Consider the following 23,613-nt stretch of genomic DNA (forward strand, 5'->3'; position numbering starts at 1 on the left):
TTGAAAATCAGGCCGAGTCCGAACCAAACCACAATGAGGACTAAGAATCAAACCAAAATGACATCCGAAACCAAATCCTTTAAAACTCAACATTTTCAAAATCTAAAATATTTTCCCCCCCACTCTACCTTCTATATTTATACTTATACCATTGTCAATAGAGTATATATCTATTTTATAATAGTAAATAATTCAATTAAAGGAAAGTTTTTTATATATATCAGGTTTGTACAATAGATAATAAAATAACTATTTTACTTCATATAGTAGGTAACAAAATAATTATTTTTTGAGTCGTGCTGAAGTAACATTGTGGAGGACATCGATTGACATAGATACGTGTTAGAATCATAGATACTTTTCATTGAGCTACAAGTGAAATATCAATGATAGCATTTATGGTTCTGTGCACACCAATGTCTCCCACAATGTCCCTCACAATGCTACTTTAGTATTATTTTTACTTTATTAGTAATAAATAATTACTCATAACAAAATTTGTTTCTATCTTTATGTTTTATATTTTATACAACACAATAACCATTTTTCTTTCTATATATATGATTTGTACAAGAGTCATGCTAATATGACGTCCTTATTTAATGCACACCTCTATCATAGAGCCATAGATCAATTTCCTCAAGATACATAATAAAAAAGATTTATGATTATGCATATCCTGAGACAACTAATCTACGATTCTGCAATAGGGATGTAAGGGGGGCGTGTGTCAAAGGGGGCATTAGAAAATCATTACACTTTGTAGAATAAAAAACAAAGTAACTATTTTATTGTAATAAATAGTTAAAAAATAGAAAACAAAATGTTCTATCCTTATATTTTATACTTTATATATACAATAAGCAATAGAATAAAAAATTTGTTTATATCTTTATATTTCATACAATTGGCAATAAAAACAACTATTTTATGGTAAAAATACATTTTAAAATATATAAAGTAAATTATATAACTTATTGTAAATCATGTATATACTATTTTATTTATAAAAAAAATCGAAATTAAAAAAAAAAATCATTTTACCCGGAATCAAAATTAACCCAATTTTTTTGGTTCAATTCGATTTGATTTTGGGCCGCGTCTTTGGAACAAAACCCAAACTCAAAAAATTTCGGTCTAATTTTAGTTTTAGCCATACGCAGATCGAACTTGAAAATTTGGTTCAATTCTACCCAAATATACATCCCTTAAATAAGTTAAGCAACTTTTATTAGATTTTATTATTATTATTATTATTATTAAACCCTCAACCTTGCTATCTATTTAGTTACTTATATGTTTAGATAATTCCCTCCAAAAAGGAGAGATCTTGAGGTCAAACCTCCTTATTGATCACCCGTAAAGATTTATCCTGACTTATTTGGTACATGTGATTTGTAGGGTATTACATGTACTAATGGGATTTGGATGAGATATGTTGCTTTAAGAGGTCAGTTGCCTCGCTCTACAAATCAGACCTACGGGTTTGGACTCCCTCATCAATAAAATAAAATAAAAATCCCCCTACTTTTTTCTTTTTTTTTTCTTTAACTCTAGTTATATATTTGTTTTCTTAGGATTACTTTGATAATTACTTACCCAATATTTTTGTGAAGGGCTTATTTGATGATGAACAAAATGTTGAGATCCAACAATCAGGAATCATGGACCATACCGATTTTTGTTAGTTCTACCAACAGTGGGCCGTCCATTCAGAATAATGTGCCACATGGCACTTTTGGTTACAAGGTGTAGGCCTACAATTTATTAGCAAATATAGCCTTTGGCCTTACGATGTAGATTCATTCATTCACTATGGTAGTAGCAAATGTGCACAATATGAGCCTCACACATTTGGTTTGCTACAAGTCATTGTCCCGTTGTTACACTAATCTCTTAAAAAATTTTATTTTTTTATTTTAAAGATTCTCCTAATGGGAGACCAATTGATAAGTCAAGAAATCAATTATTCACCAATTTATTGGTTAATTACTGAATATCATAATATTTTTTATCATTTAATCTCAAAATTTTATCTTCTTGAACCTTACTCTCAATAATAAGATAAAAAAAAATTTAGGGAGGTTCTTTTAAAAAAAAGAAAAAGAAAATCCAAAAGCAACATTTGTACAATTCCCAAAACTCTCTCTTTTAACAAATTCAACAATTGCCAAATTCAAACTTTGGTTTGAAGTATTGGGCCAAACCCAAATTTGAAGCAGATTGTGATTGGTGAAACCTCGTCTTTAATGATGAGTGGCTGCTTAAATTTTGAAATTTACGATGTGCCTTTTATGTTTTTGTGAAATAGTTGAGATACTCCTTTTTATGTATTCAAATTGATGGCATGCCCTCCTTGACTTTTGTCTTCTCTTTTATACTAATGGAGACCCTCACCATTTTTCTCAAATCTCTGTCGCAGCCCCCCGTCCCCCCCTTCTAATTATTGGAGTGGGGGTGTAAACTGGATTTGCACTCACAAACTCAAAGTTGCTCTGCCAAATCAATTGAGCTATGGGTCTAAAGCTACAGGATTTCATGTAATGATCATCCAAGGATTCTTAATAAATTTAAATTTCTTCACAAAGCCCTAATTAGCAAAACCCACTCCAATTCGTGCCCAACAACTCTTTACCAGCCCAGGCCATATTATGTCTAACTATGACTACCTAACAGATATCATGTTAAGTAATCTAGTCTCATAATGAATTATTCACAACTTGGACACCATCTTCATAAAATTCACTCCATTTCGACATTAATTATATCTTGGAATGTTGTTTCAAAATTGAAAAAATCGAGTTGTTCATTTTACTATTATTTTAAATGATAGCCTTTTTCTCTAAAAACCCATTTTTTTTCCTTCTCTCTCTCTCTACTACAAACATACAATTGTTTCATGCCAAATAATAGCATGGTATTAGGCTCGGATCCTATTATTGTTCAGATTTTTCAGGTAAATAATGAATTGGAACAGACTCACGAAGTTTATAATATATGTCTGGTCCTACTAGAATCTACCAATCCAATTTTATGGTGTATTGTAGATATAAAAATTTGCATTACCTCTAGATAACCTCTGAATTGTTAATTTTCTCCTACTGTACTTTTGGGTGAGCCTGTAACATCACCTCTTTAATGCCTAAGTCAGGATCTTAATACAAAAATAAATGTAAAATTTTAGCAAGAAGGAATGCGTATATCTTCGATGCCCATTACCCTTGTATTTATAGAGTTCCAACCTTAGGATATTCTAGGGTCTCCTTTTTAAATTCATCCTTATCCATTTTAATAGTTTCCTTTCATTAGAAACGCATCTATCTTATATTTTATGTTAGTTCATCCCTTCCAAGTAAGGATCTTCCTTTATCTTCGTGAGTTCTATTGATTATTGTGATCGAATCCTTGACTTTAAAGGATTTAATTGATCGAATCTTTCCTTTGTATTTCAACCTATCTCTCTTCAAACTCCAGATTCAATCTTTCCATGCATCTGAGTGTTTCAATCATCTAACTTCCCATTTTTGAACCTTATCAAGAAGTGAAATTTGATAAGTTGGATTCTCATGTTCGTCATCGCTAATGCCTTTTCCATATGTTCAGAACTCGAGTGTCGAAGTACAAAATTTCTTTTTTGTGATCCCCAATATGCCACGTGTTGCTCTTTGATGCCTTACAAAAAATATCCTCTATATATATATATCAATCAAGATCTCTCAATTTCCAATCTCATCCATGAATCATATTGATATGACTCAAAGAAGATGAGCTCTATTTTATTTTTATTTTTATTTTAGCAAGAAGAATAAGATGGGGATCTCGATCATGCGTCTCTGTCTCGTTCATGAAATTATTGAGATGACTCGTCAATTATCAAACGAGTCATCTCAGTCTCGAACGATATAGAAAATCTACATAAAACCAAATTTCGAAAAAGTCCACGTCATCAATACCAAAGTTCACCGCTCCCTGTCGAAAAAAACGTTTCTTACAAGGAAAATAAAGAAAGAAGGAAACATTTTAATGTAATGTTTCGTTTAGGAATTCGGACATTAGGTTTAGTGTTAGAGATTCTTGAGAATTATCCGACGGTTTCTTCTCCTTCCTTTGTAAATATTTGAAGTAAAATAAAAAAAATTCAGATCTCTTCTCTGTTGTGTGCCTCCAGTCGAGGTCGATAATCCATCCATCCATCTTTCTGAGACAGAATCAAGTGGACGGACAATCTCGTTATAAGATTTCTTGATTCTCTTTCTCTTAAGAAACCCTAGATTGAAAGATCCAACATTTTTGGTTATTTCTGAACATATCTCTAAAACATACCATTCCAGTGTTTCTCTTATAGGTTTTTCGAATACATTTTATATATATATAAATAGTCATTTGTGCTTGTGCTGTGGTTTTGAAGGTAATTAAATTTTATTTTACTGAATGTGGAATTTGAAGTTAATATGACTAGTGTTTAGAGTTTTATTTTAGGTGATCAGGATTTTTTTATGCTCTCTTCTTTTCGTTTGGAATCTAAAGTTGTTTGTGATCTTTGTTTCTTTACATTTAGAAATCTTCTTCTATTAAATTTTACGAAATATCAGTTTGAACTTCTTTTCTCTGATCTATGTTTGGTTTTTATCTGATTATTTTGGAGAGAAAATAGAACTAATTGTTTTGATTTTGATTAAGAACATTTTGCTTGCCATTAAAAAAAAAAAAAATTTCTGAAAACATTAGGGCAGACGAGGAAATACAATTAAGACCATGCGGCAGTTTATTAGGGCAGATGAGGAAGAGTTGGATATGTTAACAGGTTCTGTAAGCAAGGATTTCTCATTTCGACTCGTCAAGGTTGTTTCATTTATGGTCATATTCGTAGTTGGTTTGGTGTTAGGCTTGGTAGTGAGTGCACATTATACTCGATACTTCACATCACAGACTGAGCTGTTCTTTCCCACAATTCATCATCCACCAACTCGCCAAAAGGAGGCCTGTTTAAGCATAAGAAGGAAGTGTGAAAAGAAGGATTATTTAAATTTTACAAGCTTTCTCAACCCAGGGCGTTTGACACATGGTATGACAGATGATGAGCTTTTCTGGAGGGCGTCAATGGTACCAAAGAAAGACAAGTATCCATACCATAGAGTGCCTAAAGTTGCCTTCATGTTCTTGACACGAGGACCATTACCGCTTTCACCATTGTGGGATAGATTTTTCAAAGGCCATCAAGATTTGTTTTCACTTTATGTGCATGCACTTCCAGGTTACAAGCTCAATGTCTCAAAGACGTCTTCTTTTCATCAACGCCAAATCCCAAGTCAGGTATGATCTCTTTCCTCATGCTTTTTCCCCAACCCCACAATTGCCAATATTGTATCACATATTGCTAGAGAAATATATTCATAAAACAAACATCTTGGTTTCACTATTGAATTAGTTGTTACATACATTTTTTAGTAATTTAGTTCCAATTAGGAATATGAGGAGTTGTTAATCGAGGAGCTTTAATCCGGTTGTTTTGGATAATAGTTGTGCACTTTTGACCACAGAGAAATATTAGTTGAAAAGAAGGGATGGTGTATTTGTGGTGTTCGTATGAGATAAAAAGAGAAATGAAAGCAAAAGTCATAATTTAAAGCTGATGAGGGCAAGGTCACCTTTTGGTTGAAAGGTAATGAAGAAATTCATGGATCCTATTACCTCGGCAGCTTCCAAGATTGTGGGAGGGGTGCACATTATATATTTTCTTTTGTTAAGTAAATGTTAATTTACAAGAGAAAGTAATCTCATTTTGCTAAATTTCCTTCCACTGTGCATCAAATATCTTATGGTATTCTTAATAATAAATCTCTCCTTGTTTTTAATTTTTCCTATAGTTCACGTAATTGAATTGACTTTTGTAGGACGTTGCGAAAATTTTAATTTATTTTTGGGTATTCACTCAATGCTAGTAGTTTTTTTTTTTTTTCACGAAGTTGGGATCCAACATGCAACAATAAGAACACAACACAGAACATTGTATAATTGAGTGAGCTATGTGATTAACTCTAACAAGAAGAATAAATTATCGATGAACTATTTTGTATTTGGATGTTTATGCCTAAAATTTTAACAAGCTCATTTAAAAACAAAATAATAAGCTAATTCAAATTCAAAATCTTAATTCGTGGAGCCTTCTTCCTTGGTCTGTCAAGAATTTAAGGGAGTCCACTGTTTTCAGTAAATTATTGATGTTTGCCTTGAATTCTTCCATCTTCTTAAATTAAAAAAAAAAAAAAAAAGTGAGAAAAGAATTATATTCTTATAGAACGTGGAATTCCTATTCCTTGGGGAGGTTTTTTTTGTGTATGTGTGCGCGCGTTGGTTGGGATTGTGTTTACACCTAACCGAAGTTGGAATTGTCTCTCATTCTCCGTCTTCGGGATTGGTTTTACTATAAATAGGAGAGGAGGATCTAGAGGTAATATTGAAGTGGTCTTGGGGACTACGGGTTATTAGACTGGGACTCAAGTATGTTAGCTACAATCGATCTTTGGGAATTTATCTCCAATGTTTGGAGAGGGCTTTAATTTGGTGATTTATTGAATGGTTGTGAATTGAGTAAATAGTAATGAGGGCTAAGGATTCAGTATTACTAGGTGAGGTGGCCATGGCAATGGTGGTGATGGTTGCGGCAGAGTTGTGTGGCTGTAGAAAATGTTGTGGTGGGGTAGTAATGGTGGAAAATGTATTGGAGGTGGCAATATGGCTGTGGCCAATATGTTAGTGGTAGTGGAGGTGGTGTCTATATTGGCAATCAAGGAGCTGGTTGGGGCAGTGGTGGTGGTGGTGGTGGTGGTGTCATGGATCAAAGGAAAAAAAGGGATCAGCTAAAAAGCACGAATACCTATTTCTGAGAGGTTATAGAGGCTGTAACTATTTTTGAGAAGTTAAAAAGAGGGGAGTGGTTGTCTCTATGCAAGGGTGAAGACGTGGTTTTGATCCCATGTCTGTGGTACCTCTCACAAATGGTACAAACCTACCAGGCTGGCACATTCTTGATTGTCTAAAGATTACACAATTAATTTTTATAGTTTCTTTTGAGAGGTCATTCCATGGAATGGGCCCCAACAAGTCATTTTACCACTATCATAAGTGCACATTTAGGATTGTGATGGCAATTCTCTGGATGGAATTATTACCAATCTAGATAAGATATTTTAACTCTCTGACATCCTTCTCTCTTGGAGCATGATCTAGCAGCATATTTCTAGATAATAGGAAACTTGGGTAGTTTGCTCAAATTGGAAATGCCAAAGAATTCAGATGGGATCTGGGTTAGAAATTTATCAAACATGGATTAGAATTGAATGGTGGAACAAGATTAATTCAACCAGCATTGTCTAGCATTCTTATCTATTTCCTTTCCCTTTTCTCTATGCCTAAGTCAGTAGAGATCCGCTTGGAAAAATTTATGAATTTTTTTTTGTGGAATGATAAGAATGGAGGAAAGAAGTATCATTTGGTTAATTGGAAGTTGGTTTGCACCCCTAAGAGAAATGGAGGTCTAGGGATTCGAGGTCTTAGGCTTACAAATAGAGCTCTATTAGGCAAATGGCTTTGGAGGTATGGTGAAGAGAGGGATAGTTTGTGAAGGAGAGTTGTTATTGCTAAGTATGGGGAAAAAAGGTTTGGTTGGTATGGTGGGAAAGCCAAAGGGACTTACGGTTGTAATGTTTAGAATGGATTCTCAAGGTTGCAGATGATTTTACGAGAGATATCGGTTTCAGAGTAGGCTTAGGGGATAGAGTGAGGTTTTGGGAAGATAGGTGATGCAGTAATTTGGCTCTATCAACTCAATACCCCTCTTTGTACGCTTGTTCTCTTAAAAGGAATTGCACGATTAAACATTGTCTGATCTATAACGATATCACTTTTTCTTGGGATTTGGGTTTTAGGAGAAATTTCAATGATTGGTTCTAAATCTCTTGAATGGAGTCAAAATCAGGAAAAATGATAAGGACAGGAGGGAATGAGTCAAAGCAAAGGATAGGAAATTCACTGTTCCCTCATTTTACAAAGTCATTCTTCCAAGGTCGAAGAACTCTTTCCTGGTATCTCTCATTTGGTTTTCTCTTGTCCCTTCTAAAATTTCCTTTTTTTTTTTGGCTTGCTTCCTTAGGGAGGATTCTTATTTTGGATAAGTTGATTTCTCGTGGGTGAATCACTCCTAATTTTTGTCCTCTTTGTAAGAGTGATGGAGAATCTGTGGATCACACCCTTCTTCATTGTTCTTTCTCCCGAGGTATTTGGTCGTATTTCATGCCTTTGTTTCATATGTGTCACGTTTTCCTGAAAAACTTCCTTTTGATGTTAGAAGGCTAGGCTTTCAATGTCTTCTCTCATAGAAAAAGGCACCTTTGGGCTATCCTTCCTTTGGCCATAGCTTGAGATCTTTGGAAAGAGAGAAACAACAGGGTGTTCCAAAGCAAGGAGAACAATTCACATACAGTGTACATAGAGATTTTAGGGTGCTGTTTTTTTGGGCGAAGTTAAGCAAGAACTTCTCCAGATTTTCGTTTGAGGACTTATTTTTCGATGGGATAGCTTATGTAACTAGCAAGTTCTTGATTTTGTCTTACCTGTTTTTGCTTTCATTCTCAAGGGCTCTCTCGGCCTCCTTTGTACTTTCCTTCTTTTGATATTTATAAAATCTTTATACTCAATCAAAAAAAAAAAATCAGCCAGCCACAAATTTTTAGGATAGGGCTTTATGATGATGATGATGAAGTGAGAGATATGTTGTCAAATATAAGTCAGAGATATGTTGGAAAGAAGAAGCTCTCACATGTATAGAGATAGGATAAAATGAGCAATAATTTTACTGCAGAGAGGGGTAGTTGAACAGTATTGAGATCTCACATTTGTGCTAACACGTGAATTTTTTTTTTTTTTTTGGAATCTAGAGAATACAAAAGGAAACAGTTCATTTTACATTTGTAATATTCACTTCTTTGTAGAGTCCTTACGGATGGCCTCTTAGTTTGAAACCCGGCACATGAGCCTTCTCTATGTCATACTTTATCTTACAAGAGCAACCAAGCCACCTACAGTATCTTGTCTAATGTTCTCAGAGAAGCTAGAAACCTTGCTGCCTTGGATCATTTGAAGAACCTTTTTTCCCTCGTTGCCTTCCTAAACGAAATTGTGATTTTTCTCTAGTGCTTTTCCTTTAACCAAAGTCAAATGCCAGATCCCACATTTGGATGACCAAAGGGCACTGCTGTAAAATTGATAGGTAATTGTCATCAAAAAAGACCTTTCATTATAATCATAGATAGGTAAAATTTTCCTAAAAATTTAGAAAATGAACTCAAATGGTTTTATACCTCACTAGTTAGACTAGTCCAATAGAATCTGATTTTTGTGTTCCTTCTTATAAAGGCATACTTGTTTGTCACTAAGCGCATATTTTATTGAAATTTTCTTCCACATCTTTTGTCTCAGATTTTTTTTCCTGATGGTCTCCATAAAATCCAGCCTCCTTTTTTTCCTTAAATCCTTTTTTCTTTACTTTTCTTTTCAGGATGTTCAATGGGGAACAGTGACATTGGCGGATGCAGAGAGGCGTCTTCTCGCTAATGCTCTTCTTGACTTCTCAAATGAGCGGTTTGTTCTGCTCTCTGAGAGTTGTATTCCAGTCTACGATTTCATGACTGTCTACAAATACCTCATTGGTTCTACACATGGCTTTGTCCAGTCCTATGATGATCCAACCCGTTATGGGCGTGGTCGTTACAATCGCCGCATGTATCCGGATATCAAGCTTTCCCAATGGCGGAAAGGATCTCAGTGGTTCGAAATGAATCGTGTTCTGGCCGTGAGTATTATCTCAGACACCAGGTACTACTCCCTTTTCAGGAAATACTGTAAGCCATCTTGCTACCCGGACGAGCATTACTTGCCAACTTTTCTGAACATGTTCTTTGGATCCTTGAATTCAAACCGGAGTGTGACTTGGGTTGATTGGTCGAGGGGAGGCCCACACCCAGCAACCTTTGGTGGTGCTGATATTACTGAAGGGTTTATACATTCCATACAGAATAATGGGACAATGTGTTCATATAATTTGGAGCAGACATCTATTTGTTACCTTTTTGCTAGGAAGTTTGCTCCCAGTGCATTAGAGCCCCTACTCAACCTCACTGCAACAGTGATGAAATTTTAAAAATTTTGTTACAAGTATTTTTTTCCCCATATGGGTGTTGTTGCTTCCCTAGTTTTGGTAAAGTTGGTTATGGATCTCGTCATCTTGGCAGTGGGATTAGGATGTTTGGTGAAGAGTTTGAATTCTCAACTATGCAGGATGCTACTGTTCCTTGTGCAGTAGCTTTGATTAAAAAATATCAGGGCCCAACCTCAGGAGTGATTGTAATTTTTTTTTTTTTTTCTATTTTAATGTTCATTTTAGATAAGGAAAACCTTGAGGTACAACTAAGGGGAGATCAACAATTTAGACAGACCTCTTTATTTTGGTTGTCTGGTGCAATTTTATCGGTATGTCTTGCTCTGTTAAGTTAGTAGAATTTCTTGAGTCATTATTTTACAATCCTGGGGATGGTTTACGGCAATGAATCCCATTATCTCATATGTTTAGAGGAGAAGCAAAGCGGGATTGTTGCGCCTGGCAAGCCCAAATGGAGCACTTTAACTGGGGACCATGTTCCTATTTTGAAGGCTGCATTTCTTAGCCACTACAGCAAAGCTGCTTGCTATAATTAAAAATTAAAATCACTGACCACAATAAATGGGGGGCAAAACATAAAATACATTGGTGGAAGTTGGCAAACTATTGGACTAAGTCGACCAAAAGTCCTACCCCTGCAGTCGGGCGGATTTACAGTGGGGGCACCTGCTGCTATTGTAATAGATATTAGCCACAGATTTATAAAAAAAAAAAAAAAATCGCCACTATTGCCCTTAAAAAAAATAAAAAAAATTCACTTTTAATTACCCCCCACAAAATATATTTTTCACTCTAAGTTGCCCTCACATGCCCTCACATGGGCAAAATCTTGGTTCCACCCCTGCCTGGAATAAAGATTTCTAGAGTGTTGTTTGAATGGACGACAAAATTACTGTTGGGCTTCTTAGATTACGCATTGAAAATGGGTAGTTTTTATTTTTTATACATAAAGAAAGGGTATGCTTTTCATTTTTCATGAAAATTTAGATTTTCCTGTTTGACCTTTTTCGCATTAAAAATGATTTTTTATCCTCATCTAAAAATCAAGTCAAGACAACTTATCCAAGTTGGGAAAATTATCTTAAAATATTTTTTTTTGTTCCTTTAATCCATACATTTGCCTTGGAAAAAAAGGATCCCCCAAGGAATATGCAGCTACAGTTCTCACCTCTTACACCTTCTGTAAGCTTCAAGAAGAGCTCATCTTAGATGCACCCATGCATCATTTCGGCTGGAACACTATGTGAAAAAAGCCTATATTTGACGGTGTTAGCCCCGTCAAATTTTGAGAAATTTGATGGACCCTCCCATCAAATATGCCCGTCAAATATTCTCTTGTAGAATTTTTTTTTTGACGGCCTTGGACTATCAAATTATTGGAAAATGGGCTTCAAAAAAAAAAAAAAAAACAAAAAAAAATCTATAAAGTATGACCATCGAATTTGGAGGTTTAACAAATAATAGCACAGTCCTCTAATTCACCAATCACAATGAACGAAATAATAAAAATAAAAAAATCAGAAAAATAAAAAACAAAAGAAAAATCATAAAACAAGAATATGATGGGCATCCATATTCTTGGGATGATTATCTTGCTTCAAAATCTTTGCAATTACAGAAGCATATTTCGGAGCCTCGGACAAAGACCGCACAACTGAATAGCCTGTTTCGTGAAGGCAGAAGAGATAAAGCACCCAATTTAAGTCAAACAATAAGAATAGTAAATAAGCTTACAGTTTTCTCACCTGTCGCTTGATGCACCATGCTAGCTGCAGCTCCAAATGCAAGGTTCTTTTGTTCTGTGTTTGGTAACGAACCACCAACAGGAATATAAGACTACTCCTGTACAAAAGAAGAAACATTACTAAAGAAATCAGTTAAGCGTCACGAATGCTAAATGTCACTACTAAAATGTCAAAAATCCTCATAAAGGTCAAATTAATTTAAAGTAAAATAGGTGCCCCTCAATAAATTAAATGGTTCACATTACATAGATTGATATCGATAACCCCAAAATGTGAGTTCTCAAAGATTAAAACATGGAAGCTTTTAGTAGTGAAATCTATGCATGAACCATTATTTTTTTTCTAGAAGTAATTGAAACAATTTCCATTAGGCATCTCAAGGGTGAAGCCTGAGACTGTTAACCAACAACTGCTCCAAAAGACCGATCTGTTGGAGAGGGGGAGAGCTATGGATATAAGAGGGTCACAGGGCTTAGCTGTGGTATAACACACTAGAGAGTGGAGTAAACTATACATTCAACACTTCCCCTCACCCAGAAGGGTGGAAAGAATCGAGCCCATGACATATACGAACCTGGCACTCTAATACCATGTTAAGCAACCAACTACTCCAAAAGACTGATCTGTCGGAGTGGGTGAGAACTATGAGTATAAGAGGGTCATGGGGCTTAACTGGGGTATACCACACCAGAGAGTGGAGGAAAATATACACTCAACAGAGACAACCACCAAAAATCGTATAAAACCCAATTGAGAAGAGGATAAAACACTTTCCAATAATAGATTACTATCCAATTTCATTACAGTTGTTTTGGCATATGCCTAACTTCTTTTATATTGCAGATATAATGTACCTCCCTAACTCTTGAACAATGCTATATCCAAGAATACGTAAAATAGACATGCCAAGTGTTGATTTATCCTTCTAGTTTATATGAGATCATAATTTAGGAGAGCAGATAACCTCTTCATAAACCTTCGATGCTCTGATACAAGCATACGTACAATAGACATGCCAAGTGTTGATTTATCCTTCAAGTTTATATGAGATCATAGTTTAGGTGAGCAGATTACCTCTTCATAAACCTTCGATACTCTGATACCCATAGTCTCCAATCGTAACATCAACTTTTTCTTCAATAGATCAAAGGGAATGGGATCTCTAGAAGCCAAACAATTTTCCTGCAATTAGATTCTCTATGCATTCAGGTACATAACTGAAACAAGAAAATAAACCCAGCAAACCTCAAAGAAAACTCTTGTTGGTGACATGGGCATGACATAAAGAAATGTTGGATATTCGGGATCCGAGCATCGAGCTTTTGGTTTCATATAATCTCTGTGGTCCATGAGAACCATTAGGCTGGGATCATATGGATTGTTTTCCACCTGAAAATATACAACAAATTGAATCCCAACAAACTTCCTTCAAACGTAAAATACTGTCAGAGATAGTATGTAGCAAAAATCAAAAAAAAAAAAAAAAAAGGAAAGAAAAAGACATGTTAACACTATAATATATTCCATAGAATATATTATTTCATTTATGTACAAAGATAAATAGATAAAGTTATTGCATACCATACATCCATAACTAGTCAAAATAATTGCACACTCAACATTTAAGAATAGAGAAGAAATAGATTTCTAAAAATGATTGAAAGACGAATCAAACCCTAGCGGTATGGATTACTTTGTAAGTGCTCATTCATGCTGGTGCCATAGTGCCACTATGGCTAAAATGTGTTAAAGTCCAGTCTTCACAGGGTTCAAAAGTTAGATGAGTCTGCCCAGTGCACCTCACAAAATAATAATAAAAAATAGCTAATTTATATCATAAATTAGGAAACAATATCCTACCTCAACCTCCACACCGTAAGCTGTTTGGACAGAAATGCGAGGACCACCTACTTCATACTGCAGGAGTTTCCCTGAAGCTGCTCCAGATGCAACAGTAGCAAGCCTATAACAATACACATGATGTTGGCAACTATACTTATTGTTACTAGTTAAGTTTCAGTGTCTCCCAGTGTACCTGCAAGGGATAAAGATCTCACTTTCACAAGCTACAAGACTATGACCGTCGGCTGCTCCAATAATCCTTTCGACTTTAGAATTAAGGTATGGAACACCAGATTCGAGACACCTAGAGGAGATCTATAGACATTATCTATCTATTTACCAAATTAAGAAAAGTCAATAAGTGGGTGGTGTGCATATAATAAGATAAGAAATATAAAAGAATGTTGTGTGGAAGCTTAACAAGAGCAAAAAAATAAAGACAAAAAAGTCATACAAAGAACACAAGATTTACGTGGTTCGGCAAATTGCCTACGTCCACGGAGGAGAGAGAAAAATCCACTATCAACAATAAACATTATAAACTCTCCGACCTCTACAACTCTCTCAGCCAATAAATCACTTGGATTTTTTTTGTTTAAAAAAAATATAAAAATCCATAGCTCATGACAAGTATTCATCAGTTAGGGCATCATTTTGTACACTAGAAATCGCAGATCTGACTTAATTATTTGAAGCAAATGAAAACTGCATAAATATTTTTCACATATCACAAAAGAAAATAAAAAGTGTGAAAGAAAAGTAAACCTTTTTTATAAGAACAAGCAGCAAAATGAGGGGATTGGAGTTGTTGTTAACCTCTTGACATTTAAAAATGATTTATGTCTTCTAGGATAATAACTAAGCGAGCGAGCGAGCAACTGAGCGAGAGAGAGATGAGATCGAGGGAGAGCGACTGAGATCGAGAGAGAGGGACGATCAAGAGAGCGATTGAGATCGAGTGAGAGAGAGACGAGAGAGCGACTGAGATCAAAGAGACAAGAGAGACGATCGAGTGAGAGAGAGACGAGAGAGCGACTGAGATCAGAGAGACGATCAAGTAACAGAGAGAGAGAGAGAGAGAGAGAGAGAGACGAGTGAGAGAGATGACTGAGAGGATCGGACTTTCGTTCCATCTAAAGAAACGGATATGGGTCGGATAAAACGGTTTTAAAAATAAAACGGTTTAATACCGTTTTTTAATAAAAACAGCTTAATGCTGTTTTAACTTTATGTTCCAATTTTGCAATTTTTTTGTAGTGTGGAATTTATATTGTTAGGAGTAAGTGTGTAATTACAATGTCTTTGTGCCTTCTTTGAAAAGCATTGTCCATTATGATGAACACTTGCCTCTGAATAAAGGATCAACTTGTTTCATCTTTTACATTTTAACTTCCTTGTGTTTACATTTTAACTATTAAAAAGAAAGTCAGGTTCCAAACATAGTAGAAACAACTTATCTATACAGAACAAAACAGAACAAACTAAGACCTGTTTCCACAATAACTTTCTAAAAACAAACGTAACAGAACCAGCCCAAAACCCTCTTTTTCCAAACAGAACCAATCCTTACTTCTTATGATAGCCATACTATGCTACACATGCTTCTTCTATTAAGCATTCAATGGCTCCTATTCCAATTGAAGTTCATATCTTTCCATTGGTGGCATTTGTATTTTATGATTGCTAATTATATATGATATTTATTTAAATGATTTTTCCTTTTCAAAGACAGTAATAGCATACAAGTTAATGATAGAAGCAATATTTGATATCTCACACATAATAGCATACAAAACATGTGATTTATTTTTGGATATGATATGTCTAATCCATCCATAATGTCAAAGGCAATATGCTATTACGTTCTATGGTGAACCACGATCTTCAATGCGGGGAAGATGAGAATAGAAGTTGTTAAGGGGAAAGTGTATATTGGAACAGCATAAAGTTTTTAGAGTTGGGAGTGAAAATGATGTCAACTACTCTCGCAGCCATTGCTCAAAATATGCGTGAGCTTTATAGATTGGTGCTTATTGACACACCATTGGCTCCATATTTCTCAGAATGCATTACTTGTGGTGTGAGTTTTACAGATTAGTTTTGTTATTTCTGCAATTTCCTTATTATCTCTGTTGTGACCTTTATGTTGGACTTGGATGACATGAATATTGAAATCATGAGGAACACTCCTTTCAAGGTGTACCTTCTATGGGTTATGTCAGGTAGAGATCGATTGACTTTTTCATAATGGTCTCTCTTTTTTATGTCTATGAATTCTCTTTGGGTATTACTGCATCTAATGCAATGTTTTCCTATAGAAACTAGGGGGAGCAACTGCAGATATTATTTCTGACCTCCTACCCTTTGAAGCTTATAGGAAGAATTACAATGGAAATCCCATGGTTAGCTTGAGAATTATGATTTATCTTTTAAGTATGCAGCACACTGCTCATTGATTACATGAATTCTCAAAGACATAATAGAGGTAATTGCAATTGCCAACATGCTCTTTGATGGTAGATTTTATAAGTTTTATCTTCAACTCTAGATTTTCTCTCCTTTAACCTTCAAAAACTACATCGGTTTTGAAGATAGTTTGTAAGAGAGAAGTCAAGGTTTTTGGAAATTGGAAACAAAATCAATATATATTACTGTCATTGACACACCAATATTCCAAATCTAATAATCCACCTAGAATCTAAATATTCATTCCTGCAAACTTGAAAATGAGAATGAATTCCCATCATTTTTAATCTTTCTTTTCTTTTTATTCTTTCTAACCTTTTCTTCTTATTCTCTTAATATGGCACCAATTATATTCAAACTACACTCAATTATAAGAAACACCCCACCTCTTCATCTTTCTTTAGCACACTTTCTTTTTCGTACAATCAGTACTTTTTCTTGTTCCCTTTTTATGTGTTTCACATGCAGGTTTTGGGTTCCCCAACAAGGGAGGAAATCAAGTGCATGAATCCCAACAACAAAATATAAATTCCCTCAAATTAAAACTCACCCATGGCACAAGGTACTTGTAATTCATTACCACTTGTGGGAATTAGAGTATACATAATGAAGTTAAATGATTTAGAATTTCAACAGGACTGATGTGAAGGTTGATGCAAGGGACTGGTTAGGGAAGATGTAGAATTTCAACAGACTCGTTAGTTTGTACTAATTTACAAGTACAAACTTATAAACATAATTTCTAATGAAATTACATTCCTCTAATGCATTGAATTTGAAGGTGTATACAATTGCTAATGCATTGAATTGGCTCAACTTCTGTGATTTTAGTTTTGTGGAGGCATCGAGACTCTTGTATGAGCTCTCAAAATAAATGGAGTTCTAAATTCTTCCATGAGATCATGTGTAGGACTTCAAAGACTCACAAAGGCCACACCAAGACATGACGAGTACAAGAAGGCAATGGAAGACTTGGAAACGTTCAGATCCGTCAGAAGAAATGTTAGATTCAGTTTTAGTTGTTCTACTTCCTCATATGATCTATCAAAATGTTCTAAATGACACTAGGTGATCTATAGCCTATAGATATTGCTAGCACCACAATAAAGAATTACTGATATTACTCTCTTCTAGAATTGCTATGAATGGAATGATATTCTAGTTATTTTTCAATCTTACATAAAACGGAAGAACAGAATCAACTACTTAACTTGGCAATTCAAGTTATGTTCCAGTCCTATGTGAATTGATTTTGTTTATTTTCATTCAGGCAATTCATGTGACAACATAGTAGAAACATCACATGAACTAGTATGAAGAAAATAAAAATGAAAGGTGGACTACAATGAAAGAAGGGGATAGAGAAGGGGACATAGATACCTGTGACCACCACAAAAGAAACCTTATGATATGCCAATCTAAATTTTCAATCCATCGTCGAAGCATTGGAAACATAAACAATACCATTGCTAGTAAATTTGGAAGCAAATATAAAGTCATTGCCAACATATTCCCTAGCTCTCTCTCTCTCTCTCTCTCTCTCTCTCTCTCTCTCTCTCTCTCTCTCTCTCTCTCTCTCTCTCGATTGAGTTTCATTCTTTCCATTATAGACTCTTCCATCCTGACTAGTAAAACTCCTTAATATAGTGTTAGGATTCTCCCAAATATTTTCCTAATCGTTCTCTCTTTCAATAGTTACTTTAATAAGGGAATTGTTTCTATGTTAGGTCTCTATTTATTTGCTTTAGATAGGATTGTTTCTTTGAGGGATTTAATTCCCATTAGGATTGTTTCATTGGGATTATATAAGGATGTAATTGACTCTAAGAAGCCTAAACAATTTTAATGAAAATAACTAAGTTCTAAGGAGGCCAAATCCCCTATTGAGTGAGTAAAAATTTGTTTTTCTGCTTGTTTGATCCCTGAACCTTATTATATAGATACTAGATCCTACCATAAACACTTCTGATTTTTCAAACCTTGGATGAACCTAATGAAGGAAAAAATTTACAAATGTATCCGAGAATCAATTCACCCCGACAATGTTAATTTCAGTAAATCAGGTAAGTACATAAAAAATTACAATTATTAAGATAATTTCTGGATCAAGCACCATCAAAATCCGATTACAAATATCTCGATTAATATATTAGGGTTCTTGAAGCAAGAGGAGAGGCAAAAGTGCGTTTGGCATTAAACAACTAAATTTTTTTTATTGAACTTCAAATTATCAAACTGTATAAGATAATAAAAACATCTGATTGAAAACGTGGATGATCAACTCACCTCAACAATCAAAGTAAGGGAACTTTTTGTTGAGCTTGATCTTCTCTGGTTCTCTTTGATTTTCTCCTTGAAAAAATTCAACTAGAGATTTGTTCTCATCAACTCTTCCTTCAATATCAAACAAAAAAAAACTAAGTGTTGGAATCGTAAAAAACGAAGGCATAAACCTTAGAAATCCAAAGAAATTCTCTTGCCTTCAGTATCCAGATCTCGTTGTCTAGAATGCAAAAAGCCCTAATAATGTCTTCTAAAAATGTAGGCTCCAGTTAACCCTAGATCTCATCTTCACTACTTCATTTTCAATGTTGAGAGATCGAGAGATCAGATACAGAGAGAGATGTGACTGAGGGAGAGAAACAAAGAGAGATTCTCACAATCGGGTGAGATTCTCACGAACCAGAGAGAGAGAGGGAAAATCGCAGATCAGAGAGAATGAGTGTGAGAGAGAGACGAAAAAAAATTTATGCTTTATGCAACTTTCTCTAAATTTATGCAACTTTGTCTAAATTTCGTGGGCCCGTGCCCGTCAAATTTGGTTTTCTAAACTTTGTCGGGCCAAGCCCAACATTTTTTTAAAACAATTTTTACGATTTTCACGTAGTGGAAGATGGTTTGTTTCCATGTGAGAGTCAGAGAGAGAGAGAGAGCACACAGTTTTTACCACTGAAACAATCAACAGCTTCTTTTAAAAAGCTGAAAATTTAAGGGCAACAACTGGGTTGATATCTTTTATCAGGCAAGTGCAACCAGCCTATAAATATGATTGATTCCAAATTAGAACACTTCAGAAACATTGGGTTTATCCAGCACTGAAATTAACCTCCAACAGCTTTTCTCCTTTGGCTTTGTAGATCCCTCACCCATTCATTCCATGTTCCCACCATGGATGTATTCTAAAATACTTTCATTTTCAATTTGAAAATGCTGTGAGCTGGGTCCATGTGGAAATCTTGGTGGAGAGATGCTCGTGTAGAGATGCTGAAAGGCTAAATTTGCTGACTTAGCATGTGGAACACAACTTAAGTACCATACTTAATGCAACAGCAGTAAGAGAATAGACTCCAAAAAGGAAGTGTAGTCTAAGCTTTCTAGCAGAGTGGGTCACACATTAAAGTTTTTACCACTGAAACAATCAGTTTTATCTTATTAAGCAAGGTTCCACCCCAACCAGTAATAAGCACTAAACTTCACTCTCTACGGATGCAAGGGGTGATTACTCAACCATTAACACTGCCGATAGGTGTTAAGGAACAAACCTAAGTGGTTTTCATTTTGGTTCTACCTAAAACAATTGACACGGCAAGAGTATCTTCAGTGGAGGAACCAAATCAATGGTTTCAAAAAAAAAAAAAACAAAAACAAAAATCAAACATTATCAGAATCTAAAGTATTCCCCTTTGGCAGACTCCCTAAATCATGCCAGTGATCATTAAGTTTTGGATATACACTTTTGGGAAACAACTCAGGAAAGAGCTCAAACATACCTATTACAAGTCTGTACACCTGACTAGAATCAAGTCAGAGTGAGATGCTCAACAATTCTTCCCCCATTTAAGTCATGTTGTACAGCTTACAATTCATTACCATGTATACCCTAAATGATACAAAAGGGGGACAGCTTGGAAGAACCTATATGCAATAATATCAAAAAAAATTAATAAGAAGTCTCAATTTAACGATGATATTATATAAAGAAACTTTGAAGAAGACACACATTGTGAATATTAGACAAAGTTTATGGTGTTCTTGGCATGGAGGTAGCCGTGGTTCAGACCATCAGAGTCACCACAAAAGGAGGTTAAGAAATAAGAAGGAAATTTCTAAGCAGGCTGGCACAATCGCACACTGGGTTAATGACTTCTGAACTTATTATACAAGGGTACTGTCCAACATGTGACAATTGCTCCTATATATGACCAGAAATTTGAAATTGAGCTGTCACCTCATAGAAAACAGAAGAAGGTGCAGCCACCATGCAAATAAGTGATCTGTATTCCTGCTGCTTGGTGCATTTTCCATCATCATACAAACTCTCAATTTGCAGTCATGGAAGTAATGGGAAAAGAGAAAAGTGGAAATGAGATACTTGTTCATGGTCATGGTGTTGAAGAGGCAACCTGTTAGAACAGTTCCTTCGGTTAGACATTGGGTTATGTTTTACCATTAGTCTAGAACTCATTTTAAGTCCAAGATTAGTTAGTGCGGTACTCTATGGGATGATATACAGGGTATTAATCAAGTCACATTTTTTTTTGGAAGGTAATCAGGGGTTAAGGCACACACCCAGACCAGATTATTCGAACCAATGCATTACAATCTTAAGTACAAGGACCTAGAGGCATCCTCCCTAACAAAGTCACTAATCTCTTGGGGGAAGAGCATCAACAGACAAGGACACCTCATGAGGAGTGTGAAGCAACGAGGCTAGCCTATCAGCAGCCCTATTACTTTCTCTAAAGACAAATTTAAACACAACATTAAAGAATTGAGTGCACAAAGTCCTTATCGTCTTAACCAGAAGCTTCACTCTCCAAGGACATTCAGCTTCATCATTGAGAATATTAATGGTTATTAGAGAGTCAGAAGCAACAATGATTCTCTGACCTTCCATCCTAGCTACCAACCTTAACCCCACCCAAGATACCTTTAAGCTCATGCCATAATACCATTCTTCCAAAGGAGCATTCAGCCCAAGCCGATAGAACCGAACCAACTTCATCCCAAGTCACATTTTATTGGATGGGTTGATACAAGTTGACCTCAAACTACCTGAATCCAGTGAATTCTCAATTTAAATCTTTTTTGTCATACCTGACACATCCACACCATATCAGAGACAAATTGCAGTCAAGCCTAAAATCTTCCATACCATAACTGGGTATAACCAGTTGGTTTAAGAACCTCTCAATAATTGTTTTCACTTGGGCGTGATTATTTGTGAAGAAATAAGAAGAGGTTGAATCCTTCATGAGATCTCATGAATCATGCACTTACCATATCTATTGTTCAGAAGTATCCCTTTTTTTGTAGCCTAAGGAGGAAGTTTAATTGCCAGAAGAAGGTAAACACAACTCGATGTAGTTTTTCCCATCTAAATGATTGAATCGTCTGGTTTCTGAATTTTGAAGCTGGAGGTACTAAATTATATTATCTTCAGGATACGATGGGAAAGTAACATCAAACTACAATCTCAATGTTTTTGCAATTTCTATTTATACTGTATCTCTGGGGACAAAGATCTTCTAAACCTGCACCTACTAGTTTATCCTAATTGAGACACGCACAATATTGAAATTCCAAGAGTTATCAAAAATACGGGGGGGAAAAAAAAGGTGCTTGGAGTGTAAGAGTCAATTAGAAGTGTAGTTATCTAGTCGCATCAAAATTTAGATAACTGTCTTCAAAAGACTACCTAGGAATGATAAAATAGACGCAGGCAAGGGTAATGAAAGATGTTTAGTTTCACATATCAAACATAACCAGTCGTTCTTGAATTCCTTGAATGAACTCGAGAAAAAAGGTTCTTTCAAAACCCATAGATAGTTTGCAAGCAAAAAAGAATTTCATATTTAATACCTGATTGATTAAACTAATCTTCAAACTTGTAACCATGGTATTAAACATTGTTCTCGCAATGTGATACGATGTCCACATTCCAAAAATAATAACAATAATAATAATAATAATAATAATACTAATGCAACTAGGTAACCATGCCGTGCCCTTAAATAAATGATGCACATCGTACGATAGTTTATGATAACTACCAATGTATCAAATCATGCTTGTTACTACCTCTAATTCTCATCACTAGAGTTATAATTTGTAAAGCAAATTCACATGATCAAGTCTTACCCATCAAACAACATGAAGACCATGATATTTGCCAATTCAATAAAAAGCCAAAGATCACTTTTAATAATGAGTAAGAATAATAATATTTCATCATCCCAACATCAAAGAAAGTACATATGTATATTAAAAGAAAAAAAAGGACCTCCAATAGGAAGTAGGAACCAGAATTCATTCCAGGACAAAAATTAATGAAGTGTTTTTCTCCTTTTAAGAATCTGATACCATCTTGCATTGTGGACTCTCTTCGAAATTGGAGAGAGGGAACGACGCGGACATTGGTCCAACATAAAAATCCAAGTTTCCATCTCCTCTATTGATAACCTCTGAGATGCTCAACCATATGAAAAACACCTTCACACTAACACCTTTCAATTCCCTTAAAGACCCAAATCCAACCTTTCCAGTGATCTTCCTCTTGTAATACAAAGAATACCCTCCCTCCTCTTCAACCCAAAATTTACAGTCCCGATCAAGAAACACCTCAAATCTATTGTCTTCTTCATGCAAAACATACCCTTTCACACCTTGTGGAAGAATCCCTTTTGGAAAATTGAATTTCTCAAGCATCTCATACGCTGAGGCGTCATCACCAGAAACCATGGATTTGGAATCGAAAACCCATGTTATCAGGAAAATTCCCATAAGGGTTTTGAAGATTCGCATATTTTTAGGAGTTGGGTTTCAAACTTCAAAGGAGACGACGGGAATTGGATTTAGTCCAGATTTATCATCGATGGCTTCGTTTGGTCTCTCAAATTATCTCCCCCTCACGCGAATGCAAGATGTCGTCTGCCTCTTTGACTTTCTTTCACCCTGTCAAGCTGTTATCTAAATCGTTTCTCCGTTAAAAGGAGATTTTTAAAAATCCAAAATACCCTTAAATATGTGAAATGACAGAAATATTCTCAGTTAAGGATTTATCAATTAACATCTTTCTCACTACTCTTTATTGTTGAAATGGACGAGGAACCTCCAATTCCTTTGAAATTTTTCTCTTCGATATTAATCGTAAATGAGTAAATTCTAAGCATGTTTTCATTATTTTTAGTTTAAGAATAACTCAATGTCTCAAATCTTTATATGCAAAACACTCAAGTTGTTGGTTAAACTAAGATTTGTAAATATATTTGTGGGAAATGTTCAATACCCTACACTTTACCCTACGCTTTACCAAACGTGTTTTATCCTACATGGATTCTAATC

At 35.1% G+C, this 23,613-nt stretch overlaps 1 protein-coding gene and 1 pseudogene across 2 annotated transcripts; one reads left to right on the forward strand and one right to left on the reverse strand.

The window, feature by feature from the left end:
* Window positions 1–3,827: 3,827 nt before the first annotated feature.
* Window positions 3,828–10,380, forward strand: LOC147402658 (glycosyltransferase BC10-like). Its single transcript, XM_086437971.1, has 2 exons — window positions 3,828–5,313; window positions 9,557–10,380. The coding sequence occupies exons 1-2, from the start codon at window positions 4,756–4,758 to the stop codon at window positions 10,196–10,198; spliced, it is 1,200 nt and encodes a 399-aa protein (XP_086294097.1). The 5' UTR covers window positions 3,828–4,755; the 3' UTR covers window positions 10,199–10,380.
* An 825-nt stretch (window positions 10,381–11,205) lies between these two features.
* On the reverse strand, window positions 11,206–22,780 carry LOC147402659 (lycopene epsilon cyclase, chloroplastic-like; annotated as a pseudogene). The gene is made up of 7 exons (XR_015177304.1): window positions 22,553–22,780; window positions 13,997–14,118; window positions 13,822–13,924; window positions 13,207–13,350; window positions 13,036–13,143; window positions 11,962–12,058; window positions 11,206–11,879 (listed from the first exon to the last, which is right to left on the reverse strand). The product of XR_015177304.1 is annotated as a lycopene epsilon cyclase, chloroplastic-like (transcript).
* Between the last annotated feature and the right edge of the window lie 833 nt (window positions 22,781–23,613).

Source organism: Akebia trifoliata, chromosome 4 (assembly GCF_017979445.1).
Source record: "Akebia trifoliata isolate Shusen 1 chromosome 4, ASM1797944v1, whole genome shotgun sequence".
Classification (NCBI taxonomy): Eukaryota; Viridiplantae; Streptophyta; class Magnoliopsida; order Ranunculales; family Lardizabalaceae; genus Akebia; species Akebia trifoliata.